At 46.8% G+C, this 17291-nt stretch overlaps 1 protein-coding gene across 1 annotated transcript in view; it reads left to right on the top strand.

The window, feature by feature from the left end:
• The window catches only part of LOC148046609 (vigilin-like), a 113172-nt gene that overhangs the window by 42921 nt on the left and 52960 nt on the right, over positions 1–17291 (top strand). Inside the window, 6 exon segments of the mRNA XM_087714172.1 lie at positions 2930–3009; positions 4298–4410; positions 5221–5249; positions 5251–5370; positions 14646–14861; positions 16441–16647. Coding sequence (XP_087570298.1) covers positions 4335–4410; positions 5221–5249; positions 5251–5370; positions 14646–14861; positions 16441–16647 — 648 coding nt within the window. The 5' untranslated portion in view covers positions 2930–3009; positions 4298–4334.

Consider the following 17291-nt stretch of genomic DNA (forward strand, 5'->3'; position numbering starts at 1 on the left):
CTAGGAAACAATCAGTATAAATCGTAAGGATACAAGCAACAAAGTTACAGCTATATAGTCATAAGTGGGAGGAGATGCGTGATAGAAACAATAGAAGATTAATACTAGTGCAGACTTAGTAAATAGTTTGACAGTGTTGAGGGAATTATTTGTTAGCAGAGCGATGGCATTCAGGAAAAAACTGTTCTTGTATCTAGAATAGAACAGAATAGAATAGAATAGAATAGAATAAGCATACTCGATAGATGATTGATGGGATTATACATAATTGAAAATAGTGATATATTAATCGTAATTGAATATATGTTGTACAATGAAAGTAAGGTATCTAGTTATATTAGACGGAAAATCTGTGATTGTATATGTAATTGAGAATATGGATGCAAAAACACTTATAACCAAACGACATGCTGTATGTAATGGATGAGAATTTTTTTATGTTTAAAAATAAAAAAAATGCAAAAAAAGAATAGAATAGAATAGAATAGAATTCTTTATTGGCCAAGTGTAGTTGGACACACAAAGAATTTGTCTTTGGTGCATAGGCTCTCAGCGAACATAAAGAAAAATAAAATACATTCATCAAGATTCATAAGATGCAACACTTAGTGATAGTCATAGGTTACTAATAAGCAATCAAATTATACTAGGAAACAAATAAAAACTATAAATTGTAAAGTTACAAGCAACATGGTTATAGTCATAAGTTGAAAGAGATAGGTACTAGGAAGGATGAGAAGAATAATAGTAATACAGTCTTAGTAAATATTTTGACAGTGTTGTGGGAATTAGTTGTTTAGCAGAGTGATGGCGTTCGGGGGAAAAACTATTCTTGTGTCTAGTTATTTTGGTGTGCAGTGCCCTTTAGCGTCATTTGGAGGGTAGGAGTTGAAACAATTGATGTCCAGGATGCGAGGGGTCTGTAGATATATTTGCACAGCCCTCTTTTTGACTCGTGCAGTATACAGATCCTCAATGGAAGGCAGGTTGGTAGCAATTGTTTTTTCTGCAGTTCTAATTATCCCTTGAAGTCTGTGTCTTGTCTTGTTGGGTTGCAGAGCCAAACCAAACAATTATAGAGATACAGAAGACAGACTCAATCATTCCTCTGTAGAACTGAATCAACAGCTCCTTGGGCAGTCTGAGCTTCCTGAGTTGGCGTAGAAAGAACATCCTTTCTTGCGCTTTTTGAGTATCTATCTATCTATCTATCTATCTATCTATCTATCTATCTATCTATCTATCTATCTATCTACATACTATGTATGTATGTATGTGTGTGTGTGTGTGTGTGTGTGTGTGTGTGTGTGTGTGTGTGTGTATGTATGTATGTATGTATTGTGTCAAAACCCCTGGTATGCCCAAATATGGGAGGAAGCATATTGCTTCCTTTCTCTGTCTCGGCTCATCACAAGAGACCATCCAGACAGAAAGCCATTATTTTTACTGTTGCCTTTGAATCCTAGTAAGGGTATGGCTAGCTGATGAGAGCTAAATAGCTTGAAATAGATCTATACTAGTCTCCCTTTATTTATTTATCAGCACAAATGCAACATATGTATGTATGTATGTATGTATGTATGTATGTATGTATGTATGTATGTATACATGTATACATATATATACAGCTGATGTAGGTTTTTGTCTATGCCGTTGGGGAATACTGAGAGTGGAAGGTCCAGTACATCCACATGTGAATATTTCCAGGAAATTTGTAATGCCTGCGTCCTCCTGCAGCCGGAGCATCAAAAAGACTACAGGGAGTCATTGACTTAACAACCATCCGTTTATGAGAAAATACCATTGCAGGAGGAAGTTATTCATAAAATAATGGAATGTGCTGAAATGGGTAAATTGACATTTGAAATTAGAGAACCAGAAGATAAAACAATTTTATAATTGAAGAGGGAGTTTATTCTTTATAAAAGAAGAAGGAGTCAAACTATTCTCCAAGGCACCTGAGGGTAGAACAAGAAGCAATGGGTGGAAACTAATCAAGGAGAGAAGCAACTTAGAACTGAGGAGGAATTTCCTGACAGGTAAAACAATTAATCAGAGGAACAACTTGCCTCCAGAAGTTGTGAATGCCCCAACACTGGAAGTCTTTAAGAAGATGTTGGATAGTCATCTGTCTGGAACAGTATAGGGTTTCCTGCCTAGGCAGGGGGTTGGACTAGAAGACCTCCAAGGTCCCTTCCAACTCTGCTATTGTATTGTATATCATAAGACATGGGATTTATTTTACCAATAGTTAGATAAAAAACATGGAAATGAAAGATATTAGAGAATGTTATTAATACAAGAAGAATAGAATGATATTGAATATAACATAAAGATATATTATTATTGGATAGATTGAAGATGATGTAATGAATTGTTATAAATGAACCCAATATTCAGTAAATCTCGTTTAATATAAAGGAATAATAGTGATAGTCAAACAAATGAGATATAATGATAATAATGTTTACAAACCTATTCGATTTGATAATATGTGATTCATATAAATTGGTAACCAATCAGCACACTGTATGTAATGGAGGATGGTTTTGTGTGTTGTGTCTTGTCTATCTCTGTCTAAAAAATCTTTAAAAAAACAATAACAACCATCCATTTAGAACAATCAACAATAAATTAACAATAAAACAGCAGAAACGGAGGCTCTGGAGGCTTTTGCGGAAGAGTAGTGGGTGACGGCTGGCGTGCCCGGAGAGATGGCTCTGCGGGCCATACATTCACCATCTCGGTCATAGAACAGAACTAAGTTCTTGGGGAAGGATAGACCCACTCCCCTAATCTTTAAATATGCCTTCCATTGCTATAACTGGTTAGCTGTGTATATCTTACTTTGGGGCTGGGGGCTTCTTGCACTGGATGGGGGTTTCCCATGTTTCATCTTAAGGACAAGGTTGTTCAATTCTCCCGGCAGGACCAAAGCTGCTGTCACGCTGAAGCGCCACAGGTAGCCTTCCTTCGGACGGACCTTTCCGGCATTTGACCATTTTGCAGGTAAGCCGAGGAGGAACGCCGCGCTTTGCCCTGGAGTTAGGAGTGGGCAGCCTGCAGAGAGCACTGATGACGGTGGAGGGTGTAAATCGGATGTAAATCAGTGAATGGGATTCTCTGCAACGGGATTGTTAAAATCAAAACCGCTGGGCAAGGGAGAAGACCAGGTTTGAAGTTGGGATGGATCCAGGCGGATCGTTTAGTAGAGCTGAGCTGGCATCTTGTGAGTAAATGCCAGCCATGCTCAGGGTTCAATAAGGCCTCTTCCAAAGGAGGACATCTCTGACATGTTTGTCTGTCTGTATTTCTCTCTCTCTCTCTTCCTTCCTCCCTCCCCCTCTTTCCCTTCCTTCTTTCCTTCCCCTCCTCCCTCCCCCTCCCTTTCCTTCTTTCTCCCTCCGTTCCTCCTTCCTTTCTTTCTCTCTCCCCTTCTTTCCTTTCCTTCTCATCCTCCCTTCCTCCATCTTTTTTCTTTCTTTCTCTCTCTCCCTCTCTTCTCTCTATCCCTTCCTGCTTTCCTTCCCCTCCTCCTCTTCCTTCTCCCCGTCTCTCTCCTCCCTCCCCCTCCTCCCCCTCTCTCCCTGTTTCTTTCTTTTGTTCTTTGTTCTTTCTTTTTTCTTGTTTCCTTCCTCTTTCTTTCTCTCTCCCTTCCTCCTTCCTTTCTTTCTCTCTCTCCTTCTTTCCTTTCCTTCTCGCCCTCCCTCTCTCTTTTTTCTTTCTTTGTCTCCCTTTACCTCTCTTCTTTCTATCCCTTCCTGCTTTCCTTCCCCTCCTCCTCTTACTTCTCCCGTATCTCTCCTCCCTTCCCCTCCTCCCCCTCTCTCCCTCTTTCTTTCTTTCTTTCTTTTGTTCTTTCTTTTTTCTTGTTTCTTTCCTCTTTCTTTCTCTCTTCCTTCCTCCTTCCTTTCTTTCTCTCTACCCCTTTCCTTTCCTCCTCCTTCTCCCTCCCTCCATCTTTTTTATTTCTTTCTTTCTTCCTCTCTTATTTCTATCCCTTCCTTCTTTCCTTCCCCTTCTCCTCTTCCTTCTCCCCTTCTCTTTCATCCCTTCCCCTCCTCCCTCTACCTCTTTCTTTCTTTCTTTTGTTCATTCTTTTTTTCTTGTTTCCTTCCTATTTCTTTCTTTCTTTCCTCCTCCCTCCCACTTCCTTCCCTCTCTCTCTCTCTTCCGTTCTTTCTATCTATCTATCTATCTTTTGTTCTTTTTCTTGTTTCCTTCATCTATCTTTCTTTTTCTCTTTCCTCCTCCCTCCCACCTCTCTTGTTCTCTCTCTCTCTCTCCGCCCCCCCAGTGGAGTATCGGAATCGCGCAAATCTGGGTTTGAAACAATGAGTTCGGTCGCTGTGTTAACACCCGAGAGCTTTGCTGAGCACCGCAGCGGCCTGAGGGACGAAGAATCACGAGGTGAGAGGGTTATGCCGGTGAAGGATGCTGGCGCAGGAAGAACATCCTCACTGCCAATGAGTGGCAAAACCGCTCATAAGTCACTTTTTTCCAGTGCTGTTGTAACTTCGAACGGTCACTAAATGACCGGCTTGTAAGTTGAGGGTTATCTATTTGTTCTGACCCCTCTTGTCCCACACCAACACACACTCCGAGCCAAAAATAAGTTACAGCATTTAAGTAACAGACAGACAAGTCCTTGGCAACAAACCGGCACAGACAAGCTTGGGCAGCAATCCAGCACAGATAAGGCTTGGCAGCAATCCAGCCTGCCAAGCTCACAATAATGTTCTCCGACATTCATTCCTGCATTGACTTCTGCAAGAGGGGCGTGTGCACAAGCAGCCTTTTTATAGTCTGGAGAGGAGCATAATGACCACCAGCTGAGTGCAATTACCTCCTGTAACTGTGCAACTGTTCCTGACGCCTATTAGCTCTTTGGTGCCGAGCATCCAGGAACAACTCATTGCTGGCATCCGGCTCACTCTCCCTTGTCTCCTCTCCACTGGTCCAAGGCTCAGGCGCCTTCTGGTGGCTAACCAGCCTCTCTGCGCCCTGCTCAGAGTCAGAACCCTGTCCATGGTCCTCCATATCCTCCAGAGCTGACTCATAGGGCCCCTCGCTGTTGGAGTCTGGTGGCAGCTCCAATGGCTCCTGCTGGGCCACAACATCTATTTAATTGAAGTTCACTCAAAAGAGCCGTTGTCTTCATACATTTCTCTCTTTATGGTCTTGTAATATTGGTTTCTTTGTGGTCTCTGCTCCAAGCAGGTGGTGTCCCAGAAGATGAGGCCTACATCCCCCACTTACTTGGAAGCTTTCCCGCCGCTCCCAGAAAAGGGGGCTCCGGGGGAAAGATCCAGTGAGTTCACAGGAGTATGGAACAAAATCCGGCCTATCAAATCTTCGGTCATCACCCAGGTGAGCGTGCGGAGGAGGTGTGTGCAGTGCGCAGTGTGGTGTGATCCATGGATAGGATTGAAAAAATTTATCAACTGGTTATCTGTCCAGTTGCTGGTTCGGCATGGCCATGGGGGGGGGGGCTACTCGGCATCCCGCACCATGGCATGGGGGGTCATATTCACCCTGCCCAGACTCTGGAGGCTTTCCTTGAACCTCTGGGAGGGAGAAGACGTCCTCCCCCAGGCTCTGGAGGCCCTCCAAAGGATGGAAACAGGCCCGTTACTGGACTTCCAGGAGGCCTATTTTTCGCCCTCCCCAGGCTCTGGAGAGTTTCTTTGAGCCTCCGGGAGGGCGAAAATGGCCTCCTCCCCCGGCTTCTGGAGTCCAGAAACAGGCCCATTTCTCGACTTCCAGAACTTCTGGGAAGCTTGTTTTTCACCCTCCCAGAGCCTCTGCGCTGGCCTTGCACTTATCTGGCATGATCAACAAGCCATATGGAGGCTCCTGGGGAGGGATGGGCATGGCCAGCCAGTCTTTCTAACTACCAGTTTGGCAAACCAGATGCAAAATTAGCATCCCGAACCAGTCCGAAACAGCTGCATCCCACCCTTGGTGTGATCTCTCACAGAAAACACGTGTGTGAGTTGGAAGCCACCTTTACCGATGTCTTGTCCTCCCAAGTGGGTGTTTGAACACCCCTGGGTTTCTTCCCCCTAAAGGTTAGGGGTGCAAGGGTCTTGTAACTTGACAGCTTTAAGACTTGCGTGCTTCAATGCCAGAGTTCCTGAGCCAACATGGCTGGAGGAGGAATTCTGGGAGTTGAAGTCCACAAGTCTTAAAGCTGTTGAGTTTGAACACCCCTGGGGATTTTTTTCCTAAAGGGTTAGGAGTGCAAGGGTCTTGTAACTTGACAGCTTTAAGACTTGCGTGCTTCAAATGCCAGAGTTTCTGAGCCAACATTTTGGTTGCTAAGCAAGAGCATTGTTAAATGAGTTTCACCACATTTTACAAGTTGGCCACACCCTCCCAGTCACATGTGCCAAGCCACTCCCACTTGGTCACGTGGCTGGCAAGCCACTCCCACCCGGTCACACGGCCATCAAGCCGCTTCCACTCAGTCACATGCCCGGCAAGCCACTCCCACAAAGCAGGCCACACCTATAGAAGAGATTTTAAAAAAATTTGAAACCCACCACTGCTACAGTCCTCCTCCTCCTGCTCCTCTTCTTCTCCACAAACCCTACTCCCTTCTTGCACTTACGATGTTATCTAGTTTTGGTCAAAAAACGCCTGCAAGAAAACAACAACCAAGTTCAATGAGCACCAAGGATTCCCCCAGAGCCTGTTTTATTGTGGGGATGTGTGGGTTAATGGCTTTGTTGGAGACTGGGGAGAGAGATAATTTGGGTCAAACCATTTAAGAGCAACTGATCTGGAAAATTAATCATAAATGCAAGGAAATGAAAAGACAGAATTGCAATATCTCCCCCACCCCCCACCCCCAACCTCATTTAAAATCTCTATAGATTGAATTCTGCTTGGAAAGGGAGACATGGGATTGGGGCCATGGGCATTTGGCACCCTGCTACGATTAGTTTCTCAACCTCTGCAACTTTAAGATGGGTGGACTCCAACTCTGGTCACACACACACACACACACACACACACACACACACACACACACACACACACACCGGCCCAGGGAAAGAAGATTTGGTGTTCTGGATCAATTCTTTGGGCATGATCCAAAGAACAAGTAGGAAGGCATTTTGGGGGTCTTCTAGTCCAGTGGTCACCAACTAGTGGTCTGCGAGAAAATGTTGATGGTCCACAGAAAAATGATTTGCATTTTTTATGTTGCACTAAATCAAGGGTCCTCAAACTACGGCCCCTAGGCTGGATACCTGCAATGAACTCTTGTGTTGCTGCAGAGAATCTCCCCCTTTGGGATCTTTTTGTGCAGGTCAGAGGGGGGAAGAAATTCCATCTTGGGTCTGCTTCAGCCTCCTGGTGTGGGTGAAGGCTGGAGGGAAGTGCCGCTGGTGGCGAAGAGCCGGAGGGCCTCATTCCAGTGGGACAGCATCATGGCCTGGAACTGGCTGATCATCTCAGCCCACTGAGCTTCCAGGCGCCGGCACCTGGCCTTGCACTTCTGCAGGTCTTCCCTCTGCTTGGAAAGCCTGCTCGTAGTTCTCAATGGGGTGCTTCTGCTGAGCCTCCTTCTCAGTCAGATCCAATTTGAACTGAGCCAGCTGTTTTGCCAACTCTTTCTCATGGCGGCTGCTTAGCTCCAGCAACTGCTTCCCGCTGGGGCCCTAAGGAGCCCGAAGCGGGCAGGTGAGGAGTGGCAGTAGACGCTGGCAAGGCGCCCCTCGACATGAGTGACATTGAGTTGGCCACGCCCACCCAGCCACATGAATGGTCCGCGGGATTTAAAATTGTGAATTTAGTGAGGTCCGAAAGGTTGGTAAACGGTTTTGCTCAAGGAGGAGACCCAGTATCGTTTCACGCCAATGGCTATCCAGTCTCTTCTTAAAAACCTCTGTGGATGGATTTGGTTATTTGTTTTGACTGTTAGGAAATTTCTCCTTAGTTCTAGGTTGTTTCTCTCCTGGATGAGTTTCCACCCATTGCTTCTAGTCCTGCCTTCAGATTCTATGGAGAAGAGGTTGAACCCACCCACCCACCCGCTTCTTTGTGGCAGCCCCTTAGGATTTCTCTTAGGATCCAGCAAGGGCGACTGGAAATGTTGTAGGACAGGGGTGTCAACCTCAAGGCCCAGGGGTCGCATCAGGTCCATGGGGTATAGAGAACCGGCCCGTGGAAGCAGTGAAGACCCGCCCTGTGGTGCTTCTGCCAGTGAAAACAGAGCCCATGCTCCGTTTTCGGCCACGACAGTCTCCTGCAGTCCTCTTCCAGCAAAAAAGGAATTCCGGTGTGTGTGTGTGTTTGTGTGGTGGTGTTGCACCCCTGCCCTGTGCTTTTTTTTTTTTTTTTTGGCTGGCAAAGGGCCATCAAAGCAAACTAAAAATAAAACAAAAAAGGAGAAATGTTTCCCCTTTTGCATTTGAGCATGCAAGAAGGGACAGGAAAGGAGAAAGGGAAAGAGGAAAGGGAAAGAAGGGAAGAAAGAAGATGAAAGGAGAATGAAGGGGGAAGGAGAAATAAGAAAACAGAATAGACTTCTTTATTGGCCAAGTGTGATTGAACACACAAGGAATTTGTCTTGGGTGCATATGCTCTCTGTACATAAGGAGAATCAAAGTACATCCATCAAGAATAAAAAGATACCACGCTTAGTGATAGCCAAGGTTACTAATAAGCTATCAAATCGTACTAGTAAACAATAAAAACAATATAAATTGTAAAGATACAAGCAACATGGTTATAGTCATAAGTGGGGAGAGAGAGCGACTAGGAAGGAAGAGAAGAATAGTAATACAATCTTGGTAAATTATTGGCAATGTTGTGGGAATTATTTGTTTAGCAGAGTGATGACATTCGGGGAAAAACTGTCCTTGTGTCTGGTTGTCTTGCTGTGCAGGGCTCTATAACATCGTTTTGACGGTAGAAGTTGAAATAATTTATTTCCAGGAAGTGAGAATTATAATAATAAATTAATATAAATAATATAATATAAATAATATGAATAATATAATATAATTAATATAATATAATATAATATAATATAATATAATATAATATAATATAATATAATATAATATAATATAATATAATAATATAATATAATATAATATAATATAATATAATATAATATAATTATAATATAATATAATATAATATAATATATAATATAATATAATATAATATAATATAATATAATATAATATAATATAATTAATAGAATAGAACATAATAAATATAATATAGAATAGAATAGAATAAAATATAATATAATATAATTAATATAATATAATATAATATAATATAATATAATATAATATAATATAATATAATATAATATAATAGAAGAAAAGATGTAAAAAAGATGTGGAGACTCTAGAAAGAGTGCAGAGAAGAGCAACAAAGATGATTAGGGAACTGGAAACTAAAACATATGAAGAACAGTTGCAGGAACTGGGTATGTCTAGTTTAATGAAAAGAAGGACCAGGGGAGACATGATAGCAGTGTTCCAATATCTCAGGGGTTGCCACAAAGAAGAAGGAGTCAAGCTCTTCTCCAAGGCACCTGAGGGCAGAACAAGAAGCAATGAGTGGAAACTAATCAAGGAGAGAAGCAACTTAGAACTGAGGAGAAATTTCCTGACAGTTAGAACAATGAATCAGTGGAACAGCTTGCCTCCGGAAGTTGTGAACGCCCCAACACTGGAAGTCTTTAAGAAGATGTTGGATAGCCATTTGTCTGAAATGGTATAGGATTTCCTGCCTAGGCAGGGGGTTGGACTAGAAGATATGCTAATATGTGCGAGAACTAAAATGGCTGCAAGGCTCCGTCCGCTCTAAATCTACCCGACGAAATTCAGAAAAAAAACCGCGAGTAACAACGCAAATATACAATATGAGAGGCTCGTCCGGGAAGCTTAAGACCCAGGGAGCCCGAAAAGATCAACTAGCGGTAGGGGCTACCTCTTTGGGGATAGCCCCGGACCGCAAAGGCTCCGGCGTCTCCAGCGGCTTCCATGCTGGTCGGGCCGCTCGGCACCGAGGAGGGGAATTTCAGCTTGGAAACGGCGGCGGCGTTCTTCGGCGGCTCCGTCGCTTATTCCACCTTCTGGCTTTGCCTGCTTGCGACGGGAGCGCCCTACGATCGTGGGACCACCCCCAGGACCATCTTTGGGCCGTTTGGACGCTGCAGCCGCGGACCACGGGGATTTTGGCGGTTCTAGCGGTCTCCGTGCTGCTTTGCCTACATCAGCTGTTCGGCGGCGAGGAGAGGAACTCCAGCTCGGTGGCGGCGGTGTCGTTCTTTGGCGGCCCTATTGCCTGCCCCACCTCTTTATTCTGTCTGCCTGCAGTGAAATCGAGGAACTGGGGAGACCACCCTTGGACTTTGCAGACCTGGATGACCCCATTGGCTTTAGAGATTCCGGAGGTTCTCGGGCTGCCTTGGCTATTTAACGCTGAGGGAGCAAGCTCCATCTTGAGAACAGCGACGGTGTCTCCTGGCAATTACAACGCCTGTTCCATCTTTTTATCCCATCTACTTTTAGTGGTGTGCCTCTGGGAACCCCTTGGAGTGGTTTTACCCCCAGAAGGAAGACTCTGGACCTGGGCTGCGGGTGGACAGATGATGGCAGCACTGTGTGTCCGCTCTGAACCCCCACAGGACCCTCTGACTAACAAAGTTATAGAAAAAGAGAGGGGTTATAAGACACTCCCCCATATATTCCTTTTGAACTATAATTGGCCCCCAGCCACTTCAACTCTGAACATTAAGAGCCAATCTCTGCCATCTGAACTCGCACCTTAAAATTTTAATCAATTGCGCAATTTTTAATTTCCTTCTTTTCTTTCATCTTTTTCTTCTTTCTTTGCATGGGATATGTATGAGATGTGTATGAGATGAATGAATGTCCCACTTTTATTATTATATTGTTGTAATTTTCTGTGTTTTTAAATTTTGACGTGGGGATTGTTTGGGGGAGTGCATGGGTATGTATGATTCGGAGGACCTGCCGGGAGATGTGGGGGCCATGGGGGTGGTTGGGGGGACCAGAGACACGGGAGAGGGTCGGGGTATTACGGTCGTAACAGGGAGGGGCAGATACGGCGGGGACTTTAGGGCAGGCCATTACCGGGGAAGGAGGGTTCGCTACATTACAGAGATCCCTCCTTCCGGCCCTTTAAGTCCCACTCCGAGACCAGATGGCGCAAGTAGTCAGGACCCTGGTCTCAGGCTGTTGTCGCTAAATGCCAGGTCTGTTGTACATAAAGCTCCTCTCGTCCGGGACTTAATTTTAGACGAGAGGGCAGACCTGGCATGTATTACTGAAACCTGGCTGGGCCCAGAGGGAGGAGTCCCCCTTGTAGAGCTGTGCCCAGAAGGATTTCAGGTGCTACACCAGCCGAGAGCCCAGGGAAGGGGTGGGGGTGTGGCCATTGTTATCCGGGAGTCGTTAGTTCCTCGTAGGGTCCCTGCTCCGGAGCTTGTCGGGTGTGAGTCTCTGCTGATAAAGTTGGACCTCAAGGGTCAAGTGGGCCTGCTGTTAACGTACCTGCCTCCCAACAGCGTTGCAGCAGCCCTCCCCTCGCTCCTCGAGTCAGTAGCCGAGCTGGCAATTGAGTTCCCTAGGTTGATGGTCCTGGGGGACTTTAATTTGCCGTCGCTCGGTGAAAACTCTGATGGGGCGCAGGAGTTCATGGCTTCCATGACAGCCATGGGCTTGACCCAAGTAATTCGGGGCCCAACCCATTCGGCGGGGCACATGCTCGACCTCGTATTTCTCTCGGAGCAGTGGATTTGTGATCTTGGTCTGAGGGGTAACGACATCATACCCCTGTCGTGGTCAGACCACTGCCTACTGAGGCTCGACTTCCGGAGACCAAACCCCCACTGTAGGGAGGAGGAACCGACCAGGTGGTTCCGCCCCAGGCGACTTATGGAACCGTTAAGGTTCCAGACGGAGCTTGGGGTTATTCCTGACACTTTCGCCCACAGTCCGGTAGAGACTCTGGTTGCTGCTTGGCACTCAGCAGCATCGGAGGCCCTCGACCGGATTGCGCCACTACGGCCCCTCCGAGGCGGCGGATCCCGGAGACCTCCTTGGTTCACCGAGGAACTCCGGGAGATGAAGCGCCGGAGGAGACGCCTAGAGCACCGTTGGAGGTCCGATAAGTCCGAATCGAGCCGAGCAATGGTAACCACCTGCACCAAGGAATACACCAGGGCACTTAGGGCAGCTAAAAGATCCCACATAGCCACCTTGGTTGCGTCCGCTGAGTCCCGCCCAGCCGCCCTGTTTAGGATAACCCGCTCCCTATTGAATAAAAGGGAAGCGGGGGAACCCTTGCAGGGCAGAGCTGAGGATTATGCCCAATTCTTAGCGGACAAAATTGCTCGGTTTCGGTCGGACTTGGACTCCTCCCCCGCAGTTCCAGCCGAGGCACAGGAGGATCAGGTAGAACATCTCTGGGTTGAGTTTCAGGATGTTACCCCCGGGGATGTGGACAAGGCCATGAGGGCTGTAAGTGCCTCCACCTGTGTACTGGATCCGTGTCCCTCATGGCTGGTTACTAACAGCAGTGAGGTGACACGAGGCTGGATCCAGGCGGTTGTTACCGCCTCTCTTTGGGAGGGGAACTTCCCCGCCTCACTGAAAGCGGCGGTGGTGAGACCCCTCCTTAAGAAACCATCTCTGGATCCAGCCGTTCTTAATAACTATCGCCCAGTCTCCAACCTTCCCTTCCTTGGGAAGGTTGTTGAGAAGGTGGTGGCCTTCCAGCTCCAACGGTTCTTGGAGGAAGCAAACTATCTTGACCCCTTCCAGTCAGGCTTCAGACCCGGTTACAGCACTGAAACCGCTTTGGTCGCATTGACCGATGATCTCTGGAGAGCCAGAGATGGAGGACATTCCTCCATCCTGGTCCTCCTAGACCTCTCAGCGGCTTTCGATACCATCGACCATGGTATCCTTCTGCGACGACTGCGGGAGGTGGGAGTGGGAGGCACCGTGTTGCGGTGGTTCTCTTCCTACCTCTCGGACAGGTCGCAGTCGGTGTTAGTGGGGGGGCAGAGATCGTCCCCTAGGCCCCTAACATATGGGGTGCCTCAGGGCTCGGTCTTATCCCCCCTACTATTCAACATCTACATGAAACCGCTGGGAGAGATCATCCGCAGGCACAGGATCAGATACCATCAATATGCGGACGATACTCAACTGTATCTGTCCGCCCCGTGCCAACTCAATGAAGCGGCAGACGTGATGAACCGAGGCCTTGAAGCCGTTATGGACTGGATGAGGGTTAACAAGCTTGTACTCAACCCAGAAAAGACCGAGTGGCTGTTGTGCTTCCCTCCCAAAGATTCGATCAATATTCCATCAATCAGGCTGGGGGGTCAAATTCTATACCCCTCAGAGAGGGTTCGCAACTTGGGAGTCCTCCTGGACCCACAGCTGTCGTTTGACCACCACTTGACGGCTGTGACCAGGGGGGCATTCGCCCAGGTTCGCCTGGTGCGCCAGTTGCGACCCTACCTGAATCGGGAGGCTCTCACAACAGTCACCCGGGCCCTTGTGACCTCTAGGCTGGAATACTGCAATGTGCTCTACATGGGGCTGCCCTTGAAGAGCATCCGGCGACTTCAGCTAGTACAGAACGCGGCCGCGCGAGTGATTGTGGGTGCACCTCGGTTCACCCACATAACACCTATCCTCCGCGAGCTGCGCTGGCTACCTGTCGATCTCCGGATGCGCTTCAAGGTGCTATTAGTCACCCATAAAGCCCTACATGGTAGTGGATCTGGATACTTGAGAGACCGCCTTCTGCCAATTACCTCCCTGCGACCAATAAGATCCCATAGATTAGGCCTCCTCCGTATTCCATCGGCCAGCCAGTGCCGGCTGGCAACTACAAGGAGGAGGGCCTTCTCAGTAGTAGCCCCGACCCTTTGGAACGAGCTCCCCGTGGAGATTCGTACCCTCTCCACCGTCCAGGCCTTCCGCATAGCCCTTAAGAACTGGCTAGCCCGTCAGGCCTGGGGACAAGGATAGCCGCCCCTCCCGAATGATGAATGTATGTTGCTGACTATTTTACTATATGTCTCTTTGTCAATGTTCGTCTTCCCCTCCCCTGATTTTATGTGAGCCGCCCTGAGTCCCCTCAGGGAAAAGGGCGGCCTACAAATATTAATAAAATCTCAAAAAATCTCAAAGACCTCCAAGGTCCCTTCCAACTCTGCTATTGTATTGTATTGTAAAGTCAAACTAGAGTCTTGCACTTTAAGAGAGCTAATTTCAATAAACTTAGAGAGAGAGCTTGGGAAGAATTCCATGGATGAGAATCCTCAAGGGAATCCTTATATTGTATAATATAATAAATATAATATATATTATAATATAAAAATAATGTGAGGATATAAGGGAAGGGAAGGAGGAGATTATGAGAGGGAGGGAGGGTCTTGGGGAAGTCCTGCCTTAGCCCATGGCCTCCACAGGTGCCCCCTCCACAAGCCCTGTATCATGGCCACCCCCAGCCACCTCCACCCCAACCCTCCGAGGTAAAACAAAACCTTAACGTGGCCCTCAATGGAAATAAGAGTTTCAAACCCCTGTTGTAGCATTTCAATAACAGTGCCTGGTTCTTCCGGACAGGTGTTTCACGTCCCTCTGGAAGAGCGACGCTACAAGGACAACAGCCAGTTTGGAGAAGGCGACGAGGCCAAAGTCTGCGTGGACATCATGCAGAAGACGGGGGCTCATATTGAGCTTTCCTTGGCCAAGGACCAGGGCCTGTCCATCATGGTGACTGGCAAACTGGACTCTGTGATGAAAGCACGGAAGGAAATTGTTGCTCGGCTTCAAACCCAGGTGACGCATCAAAAGTTAGCTTCCCTGGCAGTCCTTGCGCTGATGTTTTCACCATCTCCTGCTTCCAAGTCAGCACTTAAAATATTACAGTTAACATTATTTAAGGGTTTCCAGGGTGACACATTGACTTTGTCGTCGTCCTTCGAAAACTGGCGGCAAATCGGATCTTTTGTAGAAGGCTGCCTTCAACAGAATCTGGGGCCATTGGCCTATTGGTCCCAGTTCTGCCGGAGCACCTTTGAACAGTCTGGGGGCTACACCCCTGGGGGGGGGGGGGGTGTTCTGTGAAGATACAGCCTGTTGTGCCTTAAAATGGCTTCTAATGTACTGCCGTAAAATGGCTTCTACTCTATGGCGCAGTGGAGTTGCCATGGTAATGGCTTCACAGTACTCCACAAGGGGGTTCCCTCTAGTAAGGGGGAAAATCCAGCATTAGAAATTAGGTTTAGTCTGGACATTTCCCCCCTATAAATAAATACCTGAGCAACGCCGGGTTATTAACTACCATGTTTCCCCGAAAACAAGACAGGGTCTTATTTTCTTTTGGCCCCCCCAAATATATGGCTTGGGCCTTATTATCAGGGGAGGGCTTATTTTTGGGGGTTGCTGGGTAGCTGCTCTCTTGTGAGCTCACTAGTCAGCCTTATTTTAAACTAAGTTTCCAAATTTAGAGTGTTCTCTTTCCAATAAAAAAAGATTTAAAACTCACACCAAACGACATGTTCTTATCCAGTCTCCTTAGGGCTATCCGCAGTTTCATCAGCCTTATGGCTGGTTCGGAAATCACTGGCAAAGAGGGTTTTTCCTAGGTCCCCAGAGACTTTGCGAACATCTCTGGGACCACTGGGTCTCCCCTACCTTTCACTGTCTCTTCGGGACAGCTTGGGTCCAAAAAAGGACCATCCAGATGATCCGGTTTAGATGGTCCTTCAGGAACAGCCTGAAAGTCCGTCTTCACACTGCTAAGCCTTATTTTCTTTTGACGCCCCCCCCCCCAAATATGGCTTGGGCCTTATTATTAGGGGAGGGCTTATTTTGGGGGGTTGCTGGGCAGCTGCTCTCTTGTGAGCGGGCTCCTGAAGAGCCGGGCACAGCCTCAGGGGCAAACGGCTGGGTTGCACTGTCGCAGCAGCGCAACACAGCAGCCATGAGATGACCATGCTAATGAGTAGCAACCTGGCATGGCCTTATTTTCAGGACATGTCATATTTTCGGGGAAACACGGTAGTAGCATAAAAAAATAGCAATCAATCTCCTCCCTTATTATCAAAGGTTACATTCTTCACTCCGGACTTTTGGCTGGGTTGTTGATTAACTTTCCTCTCTTCAACAGCCACCTGTGTATCTGACCTTGGTTCCCATGAGAAAGCTTTTTGTTTTGACTGCTAGCTAGGTTATCATGTCTCCCCTTCCCCTCTACTAGTTTGTGGCAACTATGAAGCAGCAGAAGATGGCTTTGGCCAGGTTCTCAGAGTTGACAGCTTGACCTTGGGTAAAGTTCTGTTCTTTGTCTGCTTTTCCAGTGAATCTACCCCCTCAGATGCTTTAATCCCTCTCCATACATCACTCCTTCCCACAGGCTTCAGCTACTGTCACAATCCCCAAAGAACACCATCGCTTTGTGATCGGCAAGAACGGCGAGAAACTGCAGGAGCTCGAGCTCAAGACAGCCACCAAGATCAACATCCCACGGCCCGAGGATCCCAGCAGCCAGATTAAGATCACTGGCACCAAAGAAGGCATCGAGAAAGCACGTCATGAGATCTTGCTCATCTCAGCAGAGCAGGTGAGCGGCTGGGCCCCTCTCCTTTTCTCCGAAAGGCGACAGGATGGCGACGTTGAAGTTCACAAGAGATAATATTGAATGTCCTCTGCAGTTGATGCGGCTATGTCTTGATTCTAGAACAATGAGCAGGCACTCTCTTCTGACTGAATCTTCCCAAGAGCATGAAACAAAATCCTTGTTCCAGCAAGAAATCCTTTTATTCATTTACAGTGAATTCTGCCCATTCACAACAAAGTCTTTCAAAGGAGGAATTATGTGCTGTTAATTTTACCATAGAGTTAACCAAATAAAAACTTTAATGAGTACCTTTTCTCCTAAAAGGCGAGGAAGGGTTCTTGCACGTTAGTTTTTTCTTAATTTCGGGAAAGCGTTTGTCTTTTTTCACACCAGGCTTCCATTGAAAATAGCAATAAGCACTTAGACTTACCGTATTTTTCAGAATATAAGACACACCGGAGTATAAGACACACCAAGATTTTGAAGAGGCAAATTAAAAAAAAAAAGTTTTTGCACTCTGCAGGCCTCCCAAAAATGGCCCGTTTTTTGTGAAAACAGCTCCGGTTTTTGTCAAAGAAAAAGGGCATGCATAGCCTTTAGGATGCTTGTAGAGTGCTCCTGGGGCTCGGGGGGGGGGGGAATGAGCA

This window comes from Thamnophis sirtalis, unplaced genomic scaffold (genome assembly GCF_051295495.1).
Source record: "Thamnophis sirtalis isolate CommonGarterSnake01/CBP01778 unplaced genomic scaffold, rThaSir2_p1.2 scaffold_4, whole genome shotgun sequence".
In the NCBI taxonomy this organism is placed as follows: domain Eukaryota; kingdom Metazoa; phylum Chordata; class Lepidosauria; order Squamata; family Natricidae; genus Thamnophis; species Thamnophis sirtalis.